The 21,439-nt window shown below is 41.6% G+C and overlaps 1 protein-coding gene across 1 annotated transcript in view; it reads left to right on the forward strand.

Moving 5' to 3' along the window:
• Positions 1-1,426: 1,426 nt before the first annotated feature.
• LOC143023174 (uncharacterized) overlaps positions 1,427-21,439 on the forward strand; it is a 149,471-nt gene continuing 129,458 nt past the window's right edge. The window contains exons 1-5 of the mRNA XM_076181694.1: positions 1,427-1,463; positions 1,868-1,950; positions 3,485-3,752; positions 8,543-8,712; positions 8,853-9,012. Of these exons, the coding sequence (XP_076037809.1) occupies positions 1,427-1,463; positions 1,868-1,950; positions 3,485-3,752; positions 8,543-8,712; positions 8,853-9,012 (718 nt within the window). The remainder of the gene's footprint in view (positions 1,464-1,867; positions 1,951-3,484; positions 3,753-8,542; positions 8,713-8,852; positions 9,013-21,439) is intronic.

Here is a 21,439-nt window from a genome sequence, read left to right on the forward strand (position 1 = left end):
GATTTTTTATTTTGTCCCTCATTCTTCATTTCTTTAGTTTTCTCTTTTCGATGGATTTTCAATTTTGCTCTTTACGTCGCTTGATTCTTTAATCGTTTTCTCATTACTCTTACGCAAAGTAATCTCAAATATTAAATCTCATGATTTCTTCCATGAAGTTCATTTACTTGCAATTTCTTAATGCTTTTCTATATATAGTTTCTCAATCTATTAAGCTTCTTTACCTATTTCACCTGGGTTCTTTCCCCCCGAAAACCTGAAAAAACTGTTATTTTTTCACCTTTGGTTTTTCCTTGGAGTAATCTATCAAGCAATATCCTTTTGGGATGAAGTCACCTGTCTTGGACTTTCCCACTATGCTTATATCCAGTCCCTTGCTCTTATCAATTGTTCAATTTATTATTCTTTTCTTCTTTTTCGTTTCTCAATTTTGCCAAAACATTATACCTTTGTTTCAAGAAACTGGATTTCTTTTACCAGTCCACGTCGGAGAAACAAACAGCTTACCCATAACCCATACAATTAACAACTGTGGAAAAATGATTTCATGAGTTGTGTTTGCTTGTCTGTGTTTTGAGTGGTAAATTATCTGTTGTTGGTTATTGCTGTCGTGAGGATCGTGTTGTGTTACTGTTGGAGATAGTGGTAATAATCTGTTGAGTGTCATGTACAATTTGCTTGGATGTTTTGTTTATTGTGATCAAGTGTCATTGACAAAATTTTTGCCAAGTTTTGTGTTTTTTGTTTCAATAAGAGTGGTTTTTATTGGTAATCTCTGTGTTTAGTTGTTTGTATTTGGTCTGCTAATGATTTTGAGGGATAGGTGTGCTGGTATTGTGTTGTAAGTTTAATCTTGTCTGATGAGGCCTATGGATTTGCTGTTGTGGAAATTGGGGTTGTGGTGATTTTCTGTTGGCTCAAGGGATATATTCTTGCCCGCCCTTTTCTGGCATTCATTGTTATAATTGTATTAAAAGTGTGTTACAAGCAATTGGTTTTATGTTTGTTGATTGGTTGTACTGTTAAGTGTCTCAAAATGTTGTTTAGTCTCTTCAGTAAAAGCTTTCCCAGTTTGCTCTCTTGTAGTTGGTGTATGTGTGTTCTGTGGTCAACTGGGGGATTCATCCTTGTTTCTTTGGTGGTGATGATGGTTGGAAGGTGGTCAGATCCAAGGGATCTGACCACTCTCCATGAAATTGTAATTGAGGGTTAGGCAGGGGGAACAGAAGGTGATATCAGGAGTAGGAGGGGTCATTGTAGAGGGCTTTGGTGTGGGATATGTGTATGAATTATGTGTGTTGTTCATTATGGTCAGTGAGTTCAGGTTGACGTCTGCATATCAAGCCCTTCTGTGCTGTGTCGGGGTATGTCGGTCAGATCAGGGAATTCAGGCCAATGACTTGACGGTTGAAGTTCCACTGCACCCATGATAAGGTTTGAGATTGTTGCTATGTTTGATTTGTGTGAGTTTGAGGCCTGAAGTGTGTTTTAAACTGTGGGAGATGTGATTGGGGGGAAATGTTACATATTTAAAACTGTTGTCACGTGTTGATTGTTGCCTGTACAGAGTAGGATTAGATTGGATTTCTGTGGTGTTATCTGTGGTAGGGAGGAGGATTTTGATTGTGGCGCTTGTGTCCACAAAACGGCATGGACTTGGTGGACCAGTGAGTGATGGAGTCCACCGCTATTGCCGTTGGTCCGGTCTTGTCTAATGGTGGTTGAAAGTTGTGAAATGTTGGTGTTTTGTGTGAGTGTCTTAGTTTTTTTTATCTTGTATGATAGCAACATGTGTGTGTGTTGTTTGAGGAAGTGTTTGAGTTTGTGTTTTTTGTGTTGATGCCATCGATGTTGTGTTGTAATACAGTAAAAGCTCTCTTATCCAGCATCACTGGGACCAAAGGCATGCCGGATACTCGAAAATTCCGGGTACTTGAAGTGGTTGCTAAAGTAAGTGAAGGGGTACAGAAATATGTCTACAATCACCCCCTTTACTCACTATTAATGTCAGTTAAGGGGGTACGCAACACCTTGGGGGGGTGAATTTGGTTAAGATATAGCATTTTTCAAAACTGTGTTCAAAATGTTTGTATACCATTTAAAAATAAATCCCGACAAATAATTCTCCATCCGCGTGCAATTTAAATGTCTTGGGGGGGGGGGGTAAATGGATGGAGTTAAAGGCACAACCCACACTAGAGGGAAGGCATGTCACTTAGGACCTTTAGGCGCATCGAATAACGTTGAAATTCGATTTAATTTACGCTTGCCCCAATGCTTCAACGGCCAGTATGAGGGTGGAGGGGAAGGGAGGGATAGTTTCTTGCCAACTTTGAGCTCAGCTGGACATCAGTTACCTGCTAGCTTTGATAGGGAAAGTACGCATGTCTCATGAGCTCTCCTGGCAATATATTACCTTAGCTTGTACATATTACTCATTAGTACAGTCATCATGGGTAGCAAAAAGAACATCTACAATGACAAAAAACAACAGTTAAAGATGGCAAACAGTCAAAGACGACTAGCCAAGACCCCACCACCTCTCACTCCAACACTGCCCTCACTTCCACCTCTCTCAACATCTGGCTAGGTTTACACCATCAAGTACTTCATTCATGTTGAATACAGCAAGAAAATTAGATATTAGTTATGATATTGTACAGAGGGGAGATAAGAATGAATATGAATTTATGATTGTGGAGAAGAGCAGTTTTTTGCAGTTGTTGTTGTTGTTGTTGTTCCCTAGACTGTCCTGTCCGAGCAGTCCCGTCTCCCCAAGGAATGCCACCGCCAAAACTGGGTTTTCCCACAAATCCTTTATAGAGTGTATGTTGTGTTGTTTGCGTGGATGATTGTGTATAATGCAGTCTTCCATTATGTGTTGTATGGTATGGGGTGAAGTGTTACATCCTGGGCAGCTGTTCACAATGCGGTCATCCAGCCCCTTCTGGTAGCTTAGAAGTGCTGGGTGGTGGCCGCACCGCAGTCTGGCCAAGTGGACTCTGTCCTTTCGTGGGAGAGAGGATTCAGAAGGGTGGATATCAGGGGGTCTGGCATGCAGCAGTGTGTTGTCTTTCAGTGTGTTAATGGAGCGGTGAGAGATATGATTATGAATATGTTTCCGGAGGCTGGTATTTGGTGGTTGTGGAGGAAGAGAAGAGAGTATCCGTGTGTGATACAGGTCTTTGGGTGTTGTTTTAATGTTTCTTGGTGTGTGTGGGTGTTCTGCTATGTAGTGTAGCGGGTGTGATGTGTTTGTGGTGGCTGCGGCAAGTGTTTGTGTGCCTCTCATGTTGAGGTGGTCCTTGACTTTGAGGACTTTTGTTTCATGGTGTAAATGGTCTGTAGGTGTTGTATTTGTGGAGCCTGTAATTGTTTTTAGGCCTTTGTTTTGTATGATTTGAAGGGTCTTGTGTGTCTCACGGAGATTAGGAGTCCATGCAGGACTCGCATAATTCATCACTGAGCGTGATGTTTTTTGCAGTGGATAAATTCGCTTGTTAGATGCCAGTGTGGTGAGAAGATGTATGTTGAAGTGAAAGGAGAATGTGGAATAGTGAAGACATTAAAGGCAGAATGTAAGTTATGCTCTGAAAAGAGCAAATGGTGTACTTCACCAGGCTGTAGAAATGAAAGTTATGAAGTACATAACAGAGTTGTGGAGGCCGGCTTACACTGTGGGGATGGTTATGTTGCAGTACAGAAAATGTATATGGCAATGAACATGAAAATTATACATCATAAGATGTTTAGTAAACTTGACCATCATATTTATGGAGACCAGCATAAAGAAATATGAGGAACTCTTGGAAAAAACAAGGGAACATGTACATGCAGCATTAGAAAAGGAAGACCCAACTTTACCGGAAGTAAAAGAAGTAAAAGTTACTATCGATGGTTCGTGGAGTAAGAGTAAGGCACCCACTGCTGGTTAAAATAAACCTCTTTCCAATGATTTAGATACCCCGAAGACCCCCAGCAGTGAGGTTTCATATGAAGAAACCGACAAAGGTGCAAAAAAGTAAATTATATGATGGTGTCGTCTTGGCGTTTACACTAATTTTATATACTTATACTTTAGTTTTTTAGTATTTAAAGTACTTATAATTGAAATATGTTGATGATTTGTACTGTACTTACCCATTATATAATAAGAATTAAGCCATGAAAAAATCAGTCAAATTGGTGAAACTATAAGCAAGTTACAGATATATTTATATTTCAAGTCGCCATATCTCGGTTCGATATTTTTGGACTTTTTTTTTTAATCATAAAATCTAAAATACATCAGATTTAGATGAAAACTTACAGGGAATATTACATTTAGTAACTGCTAGGGCCGGTCATTCGAATATTTTGAATAGGATGAAAGAGGAGTAATAATGGGAACAAGAAAAAAAAAATTATTTCTCACGATTTTTGCCGGACATTAAAACTGAAATGCCTGTATGCAAAAGTATAAAGGAAATTGTTCAATTACTCAATGACTGGCCCTAGATGTGCCTACTGACTAATCATAGCCAAAATATAAAACAAATTAGTCCACGTATTATGATGGTGTGCACTTTTAAATGTCGCTACTGGTATACGTACATGTGTACATACATCATTCTGTTTCACCTAAAATGTAGGCAACATGGATACCTATTTACTTGAGAAGTTTCAGCTCTTTACTCTAAATAGTTTAGAAAATGACCCCCAGGTGTCGCGTACCACCTTAACATATAGTATCACGTACCATAACATAAACAAAGCATCACATGATTGCGGGGTCACCACCTCACTCGCCAACATACAGTTCATCACTAGACACTAACCTTATCTGTACTCTTCTGAAGGGGTTACTAAAATAAGTGAAGGGTTACAAAAACACTATGTCTATAATCAACTCATTTTTTTCACTATTAACAACATTTAACATAACATAAACATTTAACTTAACATAAAAAAGCATATAAACAAACAAAACCACCTCACTCGCCAAGATCTAGTTCATCACTCCAGTTTATCACTATCCTCTGTACTTGTTTGCCACTCTTTCCCTTACAACCTACTTTAAAATAGTTTCTTATGTCAGCTTGTTTGCAGCTCTTTCCTCTTTGCAATAAAAACTCATTCTAAATGCAGTGAAGAGAGATAACATCTTGGGTGGACATATAGCTGCACTGCTCTGCAAAACTGACACAGACAGTGGTGCGCTCTGATGATGGTGGGAACAATTAAAGCCTCGTTCGGGAAATTTTATCGATTTTATTGATTTCATATAGATTTTTATAGATTTTAATTCCCGGAAAAAATATGCCGGATACTTGAAGTTGCCGGATGCCTGAATGCCGGATAAGAGGGCTTTTACTCTATGTTGATGTTGTGTGTTCTGTGTGTTGTATGTTGCCTTCAGGGGTTGGGGTGTTGATGGGGAAGATATAGGATTTGGGTTGGAGGGAAAGGTGTGATTGGGGACAAAGGAGGGGGAGGATTGGTTGAGGACAAGGGCTGGGGGAGACTGGGTGTGGGCAAGGGTGGGCTGTGGTTGGGAAGATGGAAGTGAGGTTATTGGAGGGCAGGTAGAACATGTCCAAGTGTATGTGTATTTGTGTTTGCAAGTGTTGTGCAAGTGAAGTGGGCCCAGTTTTTGCATATGTTGCATTGAACTGAGCCCTTTGTCAGTCTGCTTGAAGTGATGGGTTTGGAGCATGTTGGGCATGTGTATGTTGTGGTGGGCCCAGGATTGCTCTCTACATCTCCGGCTAATAGTAGAAGAAGAGGGGTGAACACTGGAAAAACACTCCAGTGCAGAAAAAAAGGAACAGTGCATGTTGTGAAAGGAATGTGGTACTCGCCCAGGACTGAAACCCCTCCTGGGGATAGGTGCCACCTGTGTAGCGCCGGTGGCCAGGGATGTTTGCCGCTGTTTGGCCCCCAACTCTTGGGGTTGGGGGGTGGTCCCACGACGAAGATGCTGCAGCACCAGGACCTGCAGAATTAGTGGTTCATCATGGTAGTACTACACCATCAAGCCATGTTAACTTCCTTGAAAAGAAGTAATGGCAGGTATTTGCATCTAGTGGTCCTGCAGGATAGACAGTAAAATTGCCCATTTTCAAAACCCATTAACCCCTTGACCTCCATCAGCCCTGAGAAGCTGACACTGTCTAAATTGTGCCCAAAAACTCAAAAGCAGCTGTATTTCATATACTTTTTCACACATGAAGAGGTGACAGCCAGCAACTACTCTATGATTTTCAGCTGGTAATATGGAAACTGTCCAGTTTTGAGGACCATTACCAGTCACTGTGGGGGTGCAGGTTTTCCATTTAATGAAGCTTAATGCAACAAGTGATTAAGTGATTGAGTTCCTTGAAATATGTATATAGTACATACTAGGGGTATACCAAGATGCAAACTGACCATATACCAATTAATCGGCCATGTCTGATTGGCCAAAATAGATTAATTGATTGGCAGCTGTTTATATGAAAATGTATGATATAAATAGTTGAGGGACAAGGAGGGAGGGTTACCATAAATGAAGCAGTAGGATCCTGTTGTGAATGTGCTGTGTCTTGCTTCATTACCTCTAACCCAAGCAATAGCTTGGTGACAAAGATGAGCCCTCATCAATTTAAAGTAAACTGTTGATGGTTGGGGGGGGTATGGTGGGGATGGGTGCATGCCTTGGCTGGCTACCTTCCTTAAATGGGAGAAGAAGCATTTAGTACACACACACACACACACATATATATATATATATATATATATATATATATATATATGTATATATGTATATGTATATACATATATATATATATGTATATATATATGTATGTATATATATATATATATATATATATGTATATATATATATGTATGTATGCATATATATACATATATGTATGTATATATATATATATATATTAATATTCACGAAGAACCTACAGTCGGAATAAAAAGGAAACTTTAGAAGAATGTGTAACTTCTATATTTCGGCTAATAACTATAGCCCTCTTCAGGAAAGTACAGATTACAAGAATTTGCAGGGACATAAGTACAAAGAGATGTGTGAAAAAGGGGAACACGCATAGTTAAAAACAGGATGACCCGTCTCGCATGGCGGAGTCAGAGGTGAGGGGAAGAAGGGTGGAGGTGTGAGGTCATGGGAAAGGGCGGGAAGAGTCAGGAGGGTGATAATTCTTCACCAAGCGGCTCACAGCTAGCCGTGAAATAATGTCCGGGGACCATTGACCTTTGGAGATATTCAAGTTCGGACATTCTTCGATTAAGGCTGATGGAGTTACAATATGGAATTTTTAAAACACACAACCCTCTTTCAAAGATGTTTTAAAAATTCCATATTGTAACTCCATCAGTTCTTCTTTTAAATTAATTCCCAACAAGCGTCTCACAGTTGCCTATCATTATCCCAACACGGTTCACAAACAAATTGTTAATGTTCATCAAAGGTTGAAAGGAAATGAGTCCCCAGGAGTGTATAGCCTTCCTTGTAAAGATTGTGATTTGATGTACCTTGGTCAAACCGGAAGGGATCTTAACACCAGGTTAATGGAGCACAAAAGATCTATCAGGTATGCCCAAGAAAATTCCGCGGTGTTCCAACACGTCAGTACCAAAAATCACAGTCTTGACTGGGACAAGGCCAAAATTCTGTTCAAGTCCAACTGTAGTTTTAGAAGAAAAATTGTTGAATCAGCCTTAATCGAAGAATGTCCGAACTTGAATATCTCCAAAGGTCAATGGTCCCCGGACATTATTTCACGGCTAGCTGTGAGCCGCCTGGTGAAGAATTATCACCCTCCTGACTCTTCCCACCCTTTCCCATGACCTCACACCTCCACCCTTCTTCCCCTCACCTCTGACTCCGCCCTGCGAGATGGGTCATCCTGTTTTTAACTATGTGTGTTCCCCTTCTTCACATATCTCTTTGTACTTATGTCCCTGCAAATTCTTGTAATCTGTACTCTCCTGAAGAGGGCTATAGTTATTAGCCGAAATATAGAAGTTACACATTCTTCTAAAGTTTCCTTTTTCCGACTGTGGGTTCTTCGTGAATATTAATTACATATGTGCCACAACATTTTGTCAAAGTGATATATATATATATATATATATATATATATATATATGATTAATTGTAGGAATTCTATAATATTTCATAATTACATTTATGGAGCTACTGTTTGAGAACATAGTGACAGAGTTAGGTTGGCTTGTAGTTTCTACTTTGTATTGTCATTAAATTTTGTTGTTCAGTAGAAAATATTCTGTATCCAATATTTTTCTAGTGAACATTTTTTTTTTTTTTTTTTTTTCAAATTATTTTTATTGCACAGTACAGTTCATACAAATCTACTCCACTACTAAGACTTTGGCAAGTTACTAAACCAAAGTCATTGTAGTGTGAACAATAATTTTCATTTATCTATGCTCTGCTTTTGAAGTTTTACCCCAAACACCACATAGCACAAAACTGGAACCTTAAGTTCAGCGTTAAAACAAAGACTGGGTACCAGGCATTGAGGGATAGGAATATTATTTTCAGAGCATTTCTGTTTTACAGATGAAGACTTAAAACTGTCTAACAATGGCCCTGTTGTGTTGGATACACCTATCACTTTTGTGGGAGAACTCTCCACCTACACAGAGGGGGATGACCTCAGCTATCAATGGGAAGATGATTTATGGTTCTCCAAAAGTGTAAGTACCCAGCAGTTTTTTTCTGCTAGTAAATTGATTTAGTTGCAGAACAAAGAATTGATTTATAGATTGATATACTTTTGATACATTTAGCTTTAATAATTAATATGCTTTAGGAATTAGACAATTTGTATTTGCAGGAGCGTGTTCAAGGCCCAAAGTCAACCTGGACGTTGATATATGACTCACAGGATTATGGACAATTTACAGGGTTTCGAAAGGTTAAACTTACTGTGAAGAAGAAAGAGTATTTTATGGATAAGGTTATTGCAACTGGAGAAACAAAATTTGAACTCACAAGTAAGTTGAAGATTTATAAATCAGCAGAAGTCACATGAAATTCAAGTACAGTTAAACTTCTGTTTAGATGTGGTAGGTTTTAGGTTCGTGGGAACTTGACAAGAATGAATCCCTTTAGTTAAGAATACTTTTGGGACCAATGACAGGTACCTGCATGTGGTGGTCTTGCAAAATGGACAGTGAAGCTGCTTATTTCCACAACCTGTCAACTTCCTCACCTCCATCAAGAGGTGCAACCTTGAGGGGCTGGCACTCAGTCCCTGGGTACAAGATCTCTGTTAATGTCAATGTATTTCATACACTTTTTCACACATGGGGAGCTGACATCCAGCAACTGCTTTCCTCTGTCCATAACTTTCAGCCAGACCTAGGAATAATCCCACAACACAGACAACTTTCCAAAGTTTCTTCCCAGAGAGATCGGTGGGATGTATCAAGGACTTTTGCCAGCTACCGTGGACTACATGTTTTCCACTCAGTGAAACTCAAAGCAACAATTAAATTGAACATAAGAATACAGAAGCAATCAGAAGAAACTGTGTCAATATTACACCTAGGTCTCTTAATTCAACTGCCACTTGTGTGGATGTTTGGGCCATGGACATAAACCCACTTCGGGAATTGGTCCAGGATGTAAAACACCACCAATTACTGAAGTGGGTTTATGTCCTAGGGCAAAAAATCTGCACAAGTGGTGGTTGGTGAGTGTTGGATTAAGAATGGTGATGAAAGCTGATCACCTAATCAGCTGCTCTGCGACAGCCAAAGAGCTAGTAATTCAAGATGAAGCATTGGGTTGCTTTTAAGGATAATGATATGATCACACATTCATTACTCGGATTCACCAATTTAGCATTCTTGTGCAGGGGTAGTTGAATGGTTTTAAGGTCCATTTAGCTAAACATGCAATCAGCATTTCTACACCATTCATCGTCATTATTGTTATTGTTATTACTATTATTATTGTAACCTGGGTTGGATGGATGCCATGCAGAATGTATGAAAAAAGGAGATACAGTGATGGTGGACTGGCTGGTGAGGTTATTTAATGTTTCTTTAAGAGAGGGTAGAGTGCCAGAGGACTGGAGGAGTACCTGTATGGTTCCATTTTACAAGGGAAAGGGTGACAAGTGTGAATGTAGTAGTTTCAGAGGGATCAGCTTGTTAAGTGTAGTTAGGAAGGCTTATGGGAAGATCTTGATTGAGAGGATTATGAGAGGAACAGAAGTAGTAATTGATGAGGAACAGTGTGGGTTTAGGACAGGTAGGGGTTGTGCAGATCAGATTTTTGTGGTAAGATAGATATGTAAGAAAGCTATAGGAAAAGGCAAGGATGTTTTTTGGGCTTTTATAGATCTGGAAAAGGCTTATGACAGGATAGACAGGAAGGCGCTGTGGGAGGTTTTGCAGATATATGGGATAGGAGGAAAGCTGTTAAGAGCAGTCAAGATTTTTTATGAGAATAGTAGAGCTTATTTTAGGATTAGAAATGGAGAGAGTGAATGGTTTGAGGTAAAGGTGGGACATCGTCAGGGATATGTTATGTCACCCTGAACATGAGGGGGCGTCCTAGAATGAGATGGATGGATGGTGTAAAAGGGGCATTGGGAAGGAGGAAAATGTCTGTTGAGGAAGGATGAGAGAGGACAAGATAGGGGTGAATGGAGAATGGTTGTGTATGGATGATGCTCTGATGCATGAGGGGGAGTGGGTGAAGGATGGAGGGTGAGGGAGTATGCATGAGAAATAAATAGATGCAGCCCAAAGGGATTTCTCCCATCTCGTTTTCTGCATAAGGGGACAGAGAGGTGGGTTGCCAAATTAATGAAAAGGCCTTGCTGTAGATGTGCTGTCTCTTGTAACACTGCTTCTGACCCAGGGCAGTGGACAAGATGCAGAGATGACCCATCATCCAGGAGGTGTCAAGATAAGAGGGTGGAGAGGAGTGGAGTACAGTGAGACCTCTCATTAACGGACGTTAATTAGCTGTGTTTGCGGTGTTTTCGGTGTTTTGGGAGTGGTTTTTGGGTGGCATAGTGGTTGCGCACACTAAACAACAGCACCAAAAACACCGAAAACACAGCAAAAACACCGCAAACACAGCTAATTAACGTCCGTTAATGAGAGGTCTCACTGTATGTGGGGGATGGAATGGGTGGAAGTGGTTTCTATGCCTTGTCTTTTGGCTACCTCCCATGTAAAGGGGGGGGGGAAACCTTTGGTATATGTATGTATTTTATTTTGATTATTTTTTATTTATTTTATTATTTTATTTATTTATATTTTTTATTTATTGTTTGGGAAATGTGGAGTGCAAGATAAAAATAGTGGAGGGTTGATGTGGAGATGTGTTTAGAGAGTTGATAACAGCTAACACAGTGTTTAGGGAAAAAGTCAAGCATAAGTACAAATGGGAGAGGGTGGTAGATGGAAGGGTAGATAGGGCTTTAATGGACTATATAGTGTTCACCAGGAGAATAGGAAAATGTTTGGATGTACATGTTCTTAGAGGAGAGAGTGGTGGAATAACAAATAATTTTTTGATGAAAAGTTGAGAGTGGAGGGTAGATGGAGAAAGAGGAAAAGGACAGAAGGTAGGGAGATGCTTTGAGTAAACTGCTTAAATGAGAGAAAAAAAAGGAGTGGAAGAACAAGGTGAGAGAGGAGTGGGAGAGAGTGAAGGATAGAGTAGAACTAGGAGTGGAGGAGGAATGGGGATGGTTCAAGGAGGGAGTCACGAGATGTGCAAAGATGGTGTGTGGAACAAGGACAGGAGGAAATTGAAGGGTAGTGAGTGGTGGGATGATGAAGCAAAGGAGGTTGTAGAAGAGAAGAAATGAGCATTCACAGATTGGTTGCAAAATAGGACAAAAGAATCATATGAAAGGTACAAAGAAAAGAGAAGTAAAGCATAACATAAAGGAGGCAAAAAGGAGAGCAGATGTGAAATGGGGTAAGAGTATGACAGAAAATTTTGAAAGTAATAAAAAGATATTTTGGAAATATTAAGAGAGGAAGAGGAGGCGAATCAAGTAGAGAAGAAAAAGTAAAAGGCGCAGATGGATAGATGATAATGGGAGAGGCAACAGTAAGAGGAAGATGGGCAGAGTATGAGGTATGTTCAATAAGTAATGAGAAAATGTCAGGTGAGACATTAAATATGATTTGATCAAAATACTACCCCCTGGTGAAGTACACATACTGTACATATATTCTATAAAATGACTAACTGGCAACTTTCTATAGTCTGAGTGCAGTGGTGAACATGGTGGAACCAGTCTGATTCGGTTTGCCAATCTGTGAACACTTGTCAAGATGCAGGGAAACATGGAGCAACGTTACGCCATCAAATTTTGTGTTAAACTTAAGAAAACCAAACAAGAAGCTTATGGAATGTTAAAGGAGGTCTATGGGGATGAACAAATGAGCCAAGCAAGTTTCTATCGGTGGTTTAACAGATTTTCTGAAGGAAATGAACAGGTTGAGGATGAACCCAGATCTGGAGCACTGAAAAGTGCACGCAAGGAGGAAAACATTGGGGAAGTGCAAAGGTTAGTGATGCAAGACCGTCGAATATCTGTGAAGATGATATCTGAAGCTGTTGGTATTATTATTGGCACAGTAGAGACAGTTCTGACCGAAGATCTGAAGCTCCACAAAGTCTGTGCCAAGTTCGTGCTAAAGATCCTCTCCGATGACCAGAGGCAGTTTCATGTGGAATGATGCACTGACATTGTCAAAATGATAGAGGCTGATTCAGGTTTCCTGAATAAGGTAGTGACTTGCAACGAGAGTTGGGTATTCACCTACGACCCTGAGAGCAAACATCAGAATGCTCAGTGGAAGCACGCAACCTCCCCCAGACTCAAAAAGGCAAAGATGAGCAGGTTGCAAGTGAAGGCCATGGTCATTCCTTTCTTTGATTCCCAGGGGCTCATTCATGTTGAATGGGTTCCTCAGGGTCAAACTGTTCTGAAAAGGTTCAGGGAGAAGATGAGGAAGAAGAGGCCTCAGTGGTGCTTCCACCAGGACAATGCCCCAAGCCACAAGTCAACGCTGGTGACCACCTGGATGGCTGACGGGAATGAAAGTGGTACAACACCTACCCTACAGCCCTGACCTAGCTCCTTGTGACTTCTTCCTGTTCCCATGCATGAAAGACAGCCTCAGGGGAACCAGATTCCAGTCACCAGAGGAGCTGAAAGAGGCATCAGAAAGTTACCTGAAGGACTACTGAAAAAGGACTTTGAGGAGGTCTTCCAGGATTGGGAGAGACATATGCAGAAGTGTGTAGATGTGAGAGGCAATTAATTTGAAGGAGACAAAGTTTTGTAAGCTTATGAAAATAAATAGTGTCTCTCCTGACTTTTCTCATTACTTATTGATCGTATTGGTATTTTAGGGAGTTGCTAAATGTGAAGGAAGATAGAAAGAAAATGACAGTGATGAATGAGGAAAATGGAGAAGTAAGAAAAGATGAGATGAAAGCAGTTATTAAAATTATGAGAGTAGGTAAGGCAAATGGGTTAGATGGGTGTCATGCAGAGTGTCTGAAAAAGGGAGGTAGAGTGATGGTGCTGGCTGGTGAGGTTTAATGTTGTCTAAAAGAGGGTAGAGTGCTGGAGGACTGCTTGTATAGTACCACTTTACAAGGGAAAAGGGGACAAATGTGTGCGTAGTAGTTTCAGAGGGATCAGTTTGTTGATTGTAGTTGGGAATGCTTATGGGAGGGTTTTGAGAGGATTAGGAGAGGAGCAGAGGGAGTAATTGGTGAGGAACAGTGTGGGTTTAGGACAGGTAGGGGTTGCATGGATCAGATTTTTGTGGTAAAACAGATATATGAAAAAGCTTTAGGAAAAGGTAAGGAATTTTTTTTGGGCCTTTATGGATTTGGAAAAATCTTATGACAGGGTAGACAGGAAGGCACTGTGGGAGATTTTGCAGATATATGGGATAGGAGGAAAGCTGTTAAGAGCAGTCAAGAGGTTTATGTGAGTAGTAGAGCTTGTGTTAGAAATGGGGAGAGTGAGTGATTTGAGGTAAAGGTGGAACTTTTTCAGGGATGTGTTATGTCACCTTGGCTGTTCAACTTGTACATGGATGGGGTTGTGTGAGAGGTAAATGCAAGGGTAATGGGTCAGAGATTGGAGATGGTTAAAGGAAATGGAGAAAAGTGGGAGATTAGCCAGTTGTTGTTTGTTGATAACACTGCTTGTGGCAGGATCAGAGGAGAGATTGAGGAAGTTAGTGACAGAATTTGGGAAGGTGTGTGAAAGAAGTTGAAGATAAAATGAGGTAAAAGTAAGGTATAAGTTGAACAGCCAGGGTGAGAGGTAAATGCAAGGGTAGTGGGCAAGGGATTGGAGATGGTTAAAGAAAATGGAGAAAAGTGGGAGGTGAGCCAGCTGTTGTTTGCGGACGACACTGCGCTTGTGGCAGGATCGGAGGAGGGATTGAGGAAGTTGGTGGCAGAGTTTGGGAGAGTATGTGATAGAAGAAAGCTAAAGATAAATGTGGGTAAAAGTAAGGTGAGATGTACAAGGGGTGAAAGTGGCAGTAGACTGGAAGTGAGCATTAAGAGAGAGTGACTGGAAGAAGGGGACAGTTTTAGATACTTGGGTGCAAATGTGGCAGGAAAAGGTGGAGTGAAGGTGGAGGTAGAATGTAGATTGAGAGAAGCGAGTAAATGCCTTGGTGAATTAAAGAGTGTAATGAGGAATAGACTTTTGGGAATGGATGCTAAGAGGAGACTGTATGAAGGAGTGATTGTGCCAACAGCACTGTATGGGGCAGAAACATGGAACATAAGAGAAGAAGAGAGAAGGAGTTTGAATGTGTTTGAGATGAAGTGTCTGAGAAGTATGATGGGGGTTACTAGGCTAGATAGAGTGAGAAATGAGGAGATGAGGAGGAGAACAGGAGTGGAAAAGGAGCTGGGAGATAGGGTTGATGAAAGAATATTAGGATGGTTTGGGCACATGGAAAGAATGAGTGAAGAAAGACTAGTGAAAGAGGTGTGGAAGGCAGATATGGAGGGAGTGAACATGAGGGGATGTCCTAGGATGAGGTGGATGGATGGGGTGAAGGGGGCTTTGGGGAAGAGGGGAATGTCTGTTGAGGAAGGACGGGAGAGGACAGAAGACGGGTGAATGGAGAATGGTTGTATATGGATGATGTTGTGATTGCATGAGGTGAAATGGGCGGGTGGATGGGGGGTGAGGTAGTATGTGTGAGCAAAATTTGACGCAGCCCGAAGGGATTTCTCCCCGTCCTCTCATTTTATGCAATGGGGGGACGGAGAGGGGGGGTCGCTGATTTAATGAAGCGGCCTTGCTGTGGATGTGCTGTTTCTTGCGACACTGCTTCTGACCCAGGGCAGTGGACAAGGTGCAGGGATGACCCGTCATTCAGGAGGTGCTAAGATAAGAGGGAGGGTGGAGGGGTGTGGAGTGTTTTCAGGTATGGAATAGGTGGGAATGGTTTCTATGCCTTTTTTTCTTTTTGGCTATCCCCGTGTAAGGTGGAAAAGCCTTTCTATATGTATGTATGTAAAAGTAAGGTGATGAGATCACAAGGGGAGAAAGTGTCAGGAGACTGGATGTGAGTATTAAGGGAGAGAGACTGGAGAAAGTAGATTGTTTTAGACACTTGGGTGCGAATGTGCCAGGAAAGGGAGGAGTGGAGGTGGTGGTAGAATGTAGATTGAGAGAAATGAGTAAATGCCTTGGGAGATTAAAAAGTGAAATAAGAAAAGACCTTTTGGAATAGATGCTAAGAGGAGGTTGTTTGAAGGTGTGATTGTGCAGATAGCACTGTACGGGGCAGAAACATGGAACATACAAGAAGAGAGGAGGAGTTTGAATGTGTTTGAGATGAGGTGCCTGAGAAATATGATAGGGGTTACTAGGCTGGGTAGATTGAGAAATGAGGAGGTGAGGAGGAGAATGGAGATGGAAAGGGAGTTGGGAGATAGGGTTGATGAAAGAGTATTGTGATGGTTTGGACACATGGAAAGTAAGTGAAGAAAGAATAGTAAAAGAGGTGTGGAAGGCAGAGGTGGACGTAGTAAACATGAGGGGCCAACCAAGGATGAGACGAATGGATAGGGTAGAAGGGGCATTGGGAAAGAGGAGAATATCTGTTAAGGAAGGACGGGAGAAGACAGAAAATAGGGGTGAATGGAGATTGATTGTGAATGGATGATGCTGTGATGCATGAGGTGGAGTGGGTGGGGGATGGAGGTAATGGAGTATGTGTAAAAAAATAATTTGATGCAGCCTGAAGGGATTTCTCCCCATCTTCTCTTTCTGCATGAGGGGATGGAGAGGGGTGTTGCCAATACAATGAAGTGGCCTTGCTGTGGATGTGCTGTGTCTTGTGACACTGCTTCTGACCCAGGGCAGTGGGCAAGATACAGGGATGACCTGTCATCCAGGAGGAGGTAAGATAAGAGGGAGGGAGGGTGGTGAATGGGAGTGGAGTATGTTGGGGATGAAATGGGTGGCTACTTCCCTTGTGTTAATACCGTCAATGTTGTGTTGTAATATGTTGATGTTGTGTGTTTTGTATGTGTTGTATGTTGCCGTTTGGGGTTGAGGTTGGGGTGGTAGTGGGGAAGGTGTAGGATCTGGGTCAGAGGGGGGAAAGGAGAGATCGGGGACAAAGGAAGGGGAGTACTAATCGGGGGTAAGGGCAAAGGGAAATTGGGAGTGGGTAAGGGTGTTGGCTGTGGTTGGGGAGGTGGGATTGGGGTTACTGGAGGGCAGGTAGAACATGTCCAAGTGTTTGTGTATTGGTTTGTGTCAGCAAGTGTTGTACAAGTGAGGTGGGCCCAGTTTTTGCACATATTGCACTGAACTGAGCCCTTTGTCTGTCTGCTCGAAGTAATGGGTTTAGAGCATGTTGGGCATGTGTATTTTGTGGTGGGCCCAGGATTGCTCTCTACATCTCCGGCTAAAAGTAGAAGAAGAGGGGTGATCGCCGGAAAATGACCCCTCAGTGCAGAAAAAACGTAACATTGTGTGTTGGAAAAAAAGGATTGTGGTACTCCCCCAGGTAGGCGTAGCTCCTCCTTGGGGATCGGTGCCATCTGCGTAGAGCTGATGGCCAGGGGTGGTTGCTGCTGATTGGCCCCCAACTCTTGGGGTTGGGGGGTGGTCCCACGACGTAGACGTTGCAGCTCCAGGACCAACATTGACGGTATTAACACTAAAAAACATGAACTTGAACACTTTCTTAAACAACACAACATACACATTGCAATTTTACAAGAAACAAAATTAAGACACTCACACAAAACACCATTTCATAATTACACCACCATCAGACAAGACCGGACTGACGGCAATGGCGGTGGACTCATCACCCTGATCCACCATTCCATCTGTTTTGTGGACACAAGTGCCACAACCAAAATTCTCCTCCCTACCACAGATAACACAACAGAAACCCAATCCATTCGTATCCGCACAGGCAACAATTCAACACTAACAATAGTTAACATGTACATTCCCCCCCAATCATCCCCCACAGTTCCAAACACCTTCAGACCTCAACTCAGCCAACTAACCTCAATCCCCAACCTGATCATGGGTGGTGACTTCAACGCCAAGTCGTCTGCCTGGTTTGTCGACAACCCTGACACAGACAGAGGGCTTGATATACAGACTCAATTCGACTCATTGACTATCATGAACAACACGCATAATCATACACATATCCCATACCAAGCCCTCTACACTCCCTCCTCTCCTGATATCACCTTTTGCTCCCCCTGCCTAACCCCAACAACATCATGGAGAGTGGTCGGAGCCCTTGGCTCTGACCACCTTCCAATCATCATCACCACCAAAACAAGATGCACCCCAGCTGGCCACAGACACACTTACACCAATTACAAGAGAGCTAACTGGGAAGCCTTTACTGAAGAGACAGAACAACATTTTGAAACACTTAACAGTACACCAATCACAAACATAAACAATGCTGTGCACGCTTTTAATACAATCATACAAAACGCAGACAAGAGATACATCCCTAGAGGCAACAGAAAATCACACAACCCCAACTTCACACCAGAAATCCAAGGCCTAATCAGACAACGTGACACACTTAAACATGATACCCCCACACCTATCCCTCAAAACATAGCAGACCAAATACAAACACTAAACACTGTGATTGCCAATAAAATACATGAACAAAAAACACAAAGTTGGCAAAACTTTATCAATACACTTGATCACAAAACAAACACCAGCAAATTGTACAAAACACTCAACAGCATCACACTATCCAACACTAACACTACAACGCTCTCACGCAGCAATAATCACAACAACAGATAATCTACCCTCAAACAGACAACAAGCAAACGCACTCATACGTCATTTTGCACAGACGAGCTATCTTACATCTCACCCTGACGACCGACGCACCATTCGACGTAAGAAAGACTTCCCCACAGACTCAGACTATACACCCTTCATAGACAGTCAGACAAAACTTATAATGCATAATCTCAAGCACTCATCTGCCTGTGGCCCTGATAACATAAGCAACATCCACCTAAAACACATTGGACCACAAGGTATACACGCACTCACAAACATTGCAAACTACAGCTATTCACACAACACTATACCCGACATCTGGAAGCATGGTAAAATAATCACCATTCCAAAACCGAACAAAGACCCAACAATCCCAACATCGCACCGCCCAATCACACTTCTCTGCACCCCCTCTAAAGTCATTGAACGCCTAATACTTAAACTTGTCACACCATATATTCCCCTTGCTGACTCACAACACGGTTTTAGGCCACTACACTCCACAAACACTCTTCTGACAAACCTCACTCAAAGAATTTTAGACGGCATCAATTCAGATAGGCCCCACCACAGAACACTTCTTATAACATTGGACATTAGTAAAGCTTTTGATGCTATCCCCCGCCACAACCTAACAAATAAAATATATAACACAGACATGCACAATAACACCAAAAGATGGCTGGCCAATTATCTGGCAGGCAGGAATGCTCATGTGTCATATAATGGCCAATCATCGCACATCAGAAACATTAAGAACGGAGTACCACAGGGCTCAGTTCTATCCCCCACATTATTTAATCTATACATGCATGACTTACCCACGCCAGACACCTCAGAAATACAAATCTCTTCCTACGCAGACGACATAACAATCACATGCACACATCGTAACACAGACAAAGCTGCAGAAATAATCCAGCCTTACCTTGACACACTCAACACATGGTTCATCACAAACAGACTCAAAATAGCTCCAACCAAATCTACAGCAAAACTTCTCACCAACTGGACAAAAGAACACAAATACATACCTCATCTCTACATCAACAACACTCTAATACCACACACAAACACACCGAAAATTCTTGGTGTAACATATGATACATCCATGTCTTTCAAACAACACCTCACAAACATAAAAAACAAATGCACACCTAGACTTAACGCACTTAAGTCAATCACTGGAACAACATTTGGACAAAACAAAGAAACTAATATAACAATATACAAACAATGCATACGCTCAGTGATGAATTATGCGAGTCCTGCATGGGCTCCTAATCTCAGTGAGACACACCACAACACCCTTCAAATCATACAAAACAAAGCCCTAAAAACAATTACAGGCTGCACAAATACATCACCTACAGACCATTTACACCATGAAACAAAAGTCCTCAAAGTCAAGGACCACCTCGACATGAGAGGCACACAAACACTTGCTGCAGCCACCACAAACACATCACACCCGCTACACTACATAGCAGAACACCCACACACACCAAGAAACATTAAAACCACACCCAAAGACCTTTATTACGCACAGATACTCTCTTCTCTTCCTCCACAACCACCAAATACCAGCCTCCGGAAACATATTCATAATCATATCACTCACCGCTCCATTAACACACTGAAAGACAACACACTGCTGCATGCCAGACCCCCTGATATCCACCCTTCTGAATCCTCTCTCCCACGAAAGGACAGAGTCCACTTGGCCAGACTGCGATGCGGTCACCACCCAGCACTTCTAAGCTACCAGAAGAGGCTGGACGACCGTGTTGTGAACAGCTGCCCAGGATGTAACACTTCACCCCATACTATACAACACATAATGGAAGACTGCATTATACACAATCATGCACGCAAACAACACAACATACACTCTATAAAGGATTTGTGGGAAAACCCAGTTTCGGCTGTGGCCTTCCTTGGGGAGACGGGACTGCTCGGACAGACAGTCTAGGGAACGACAACAACAACAACTTCCCTTGTAAGGGTGAAAAAAGCTTTTGGCATATGTATGTACAGTATGTATGTATAAAGAACTTGGACAATGGGATTAATAGTGATGCTAGTAAGTTTGCAGATGACAATAAAATAGGATGCCATATTGTTAGGGGATGATGTTAGGGGATATCACAGGAGGATCTTGATAAATTGTTTGCATGGTCGGTGAAATGACAAATGGACTTCAAATATATCAAAGTTCATTGTGTTAAACATAAGATTACATAACCCAGCTAACAGTTATAGCCTAGATAATGCCATAGTAAAGTAAACAGAATGTGAAAAGGACTTACAAATGTTAGCCTGTATCATAAATCCAGGAAAAAGTACATTAGTGCCAGGAGTAAGGCTAACAGGGGATTAGGATTTATTGCCAAGTTGGTTACAAACAAAAAGTTCAGAGGTAATCATTAAACTCAATCTGACCCATCTTTGACTATGTGGTACAGTTTTGGTCTTCATCTTATAGAAAGTATATTAATTCACTAGAATCAGTACAGAGGCAGTGCACCTTAACTTACACACTCTGGAAAGACAAAGGGTGTGGGGTGATCTAATAGAGGTATTCAAGTGGGTCAATTGCTTTTATAAGGGTGATGCTGGCAAGGTCACCATATTAAGACAGAAGGGCAGGACTCTTAGTAATGGGTTTAGATTAGACAAATTTAGGTTTAAGAAGGAAATAGGCAAGAATTGGTTTTCCAATAAAGTGGTTAATGAATAAAATAGACTTAGTAATAATGTAGCAAGTGCTAAAATAATGGGTTGTTTTAAGAGAGTATAGATAACTTTAAATTGGGATGACAGGTGGTAAGGATTGTGGAACTGTCTAATGTAGGTTTTATGGTCTCCTGTAGTCTCTTCCATTCATATGTTCTTATGTAAAGGTTCTTTCCTCCATATAAGGGGGAGCTGGGTTGTGGCCCTGTTAAAATGCATACTCACATATGACTAAACCTGTTTCACCCCCACTCATATGTCAATAACTGAGAGAAAGGGACATCATTGTCCTTCCATCACAAAGCTTGTACAGCAAGGGACAGCTCCTCCACCATAAGCCCCAACAGCTGGAGCTTTGT

The sequence above is a fragment of the Oratosquilla oratoria genome, unplaced genomic scaffold (genome assembly GCF_046742065.1).
Source record: "Oratosquilla oratoria isolate Oo_2021 unplaced genomic scaffold, ASM4674206v1 SCAFFOLD45, whole genome shotgun sequence".
In the NCBI taxonomy this organism is placed as follows: domain Eukaryota; kingdom Metazoa; phylum Arthropoda; class Malacostraca; order Stomatopoda; family Squillidae; genus Oratosquilla; species Oratosquilla oratoria.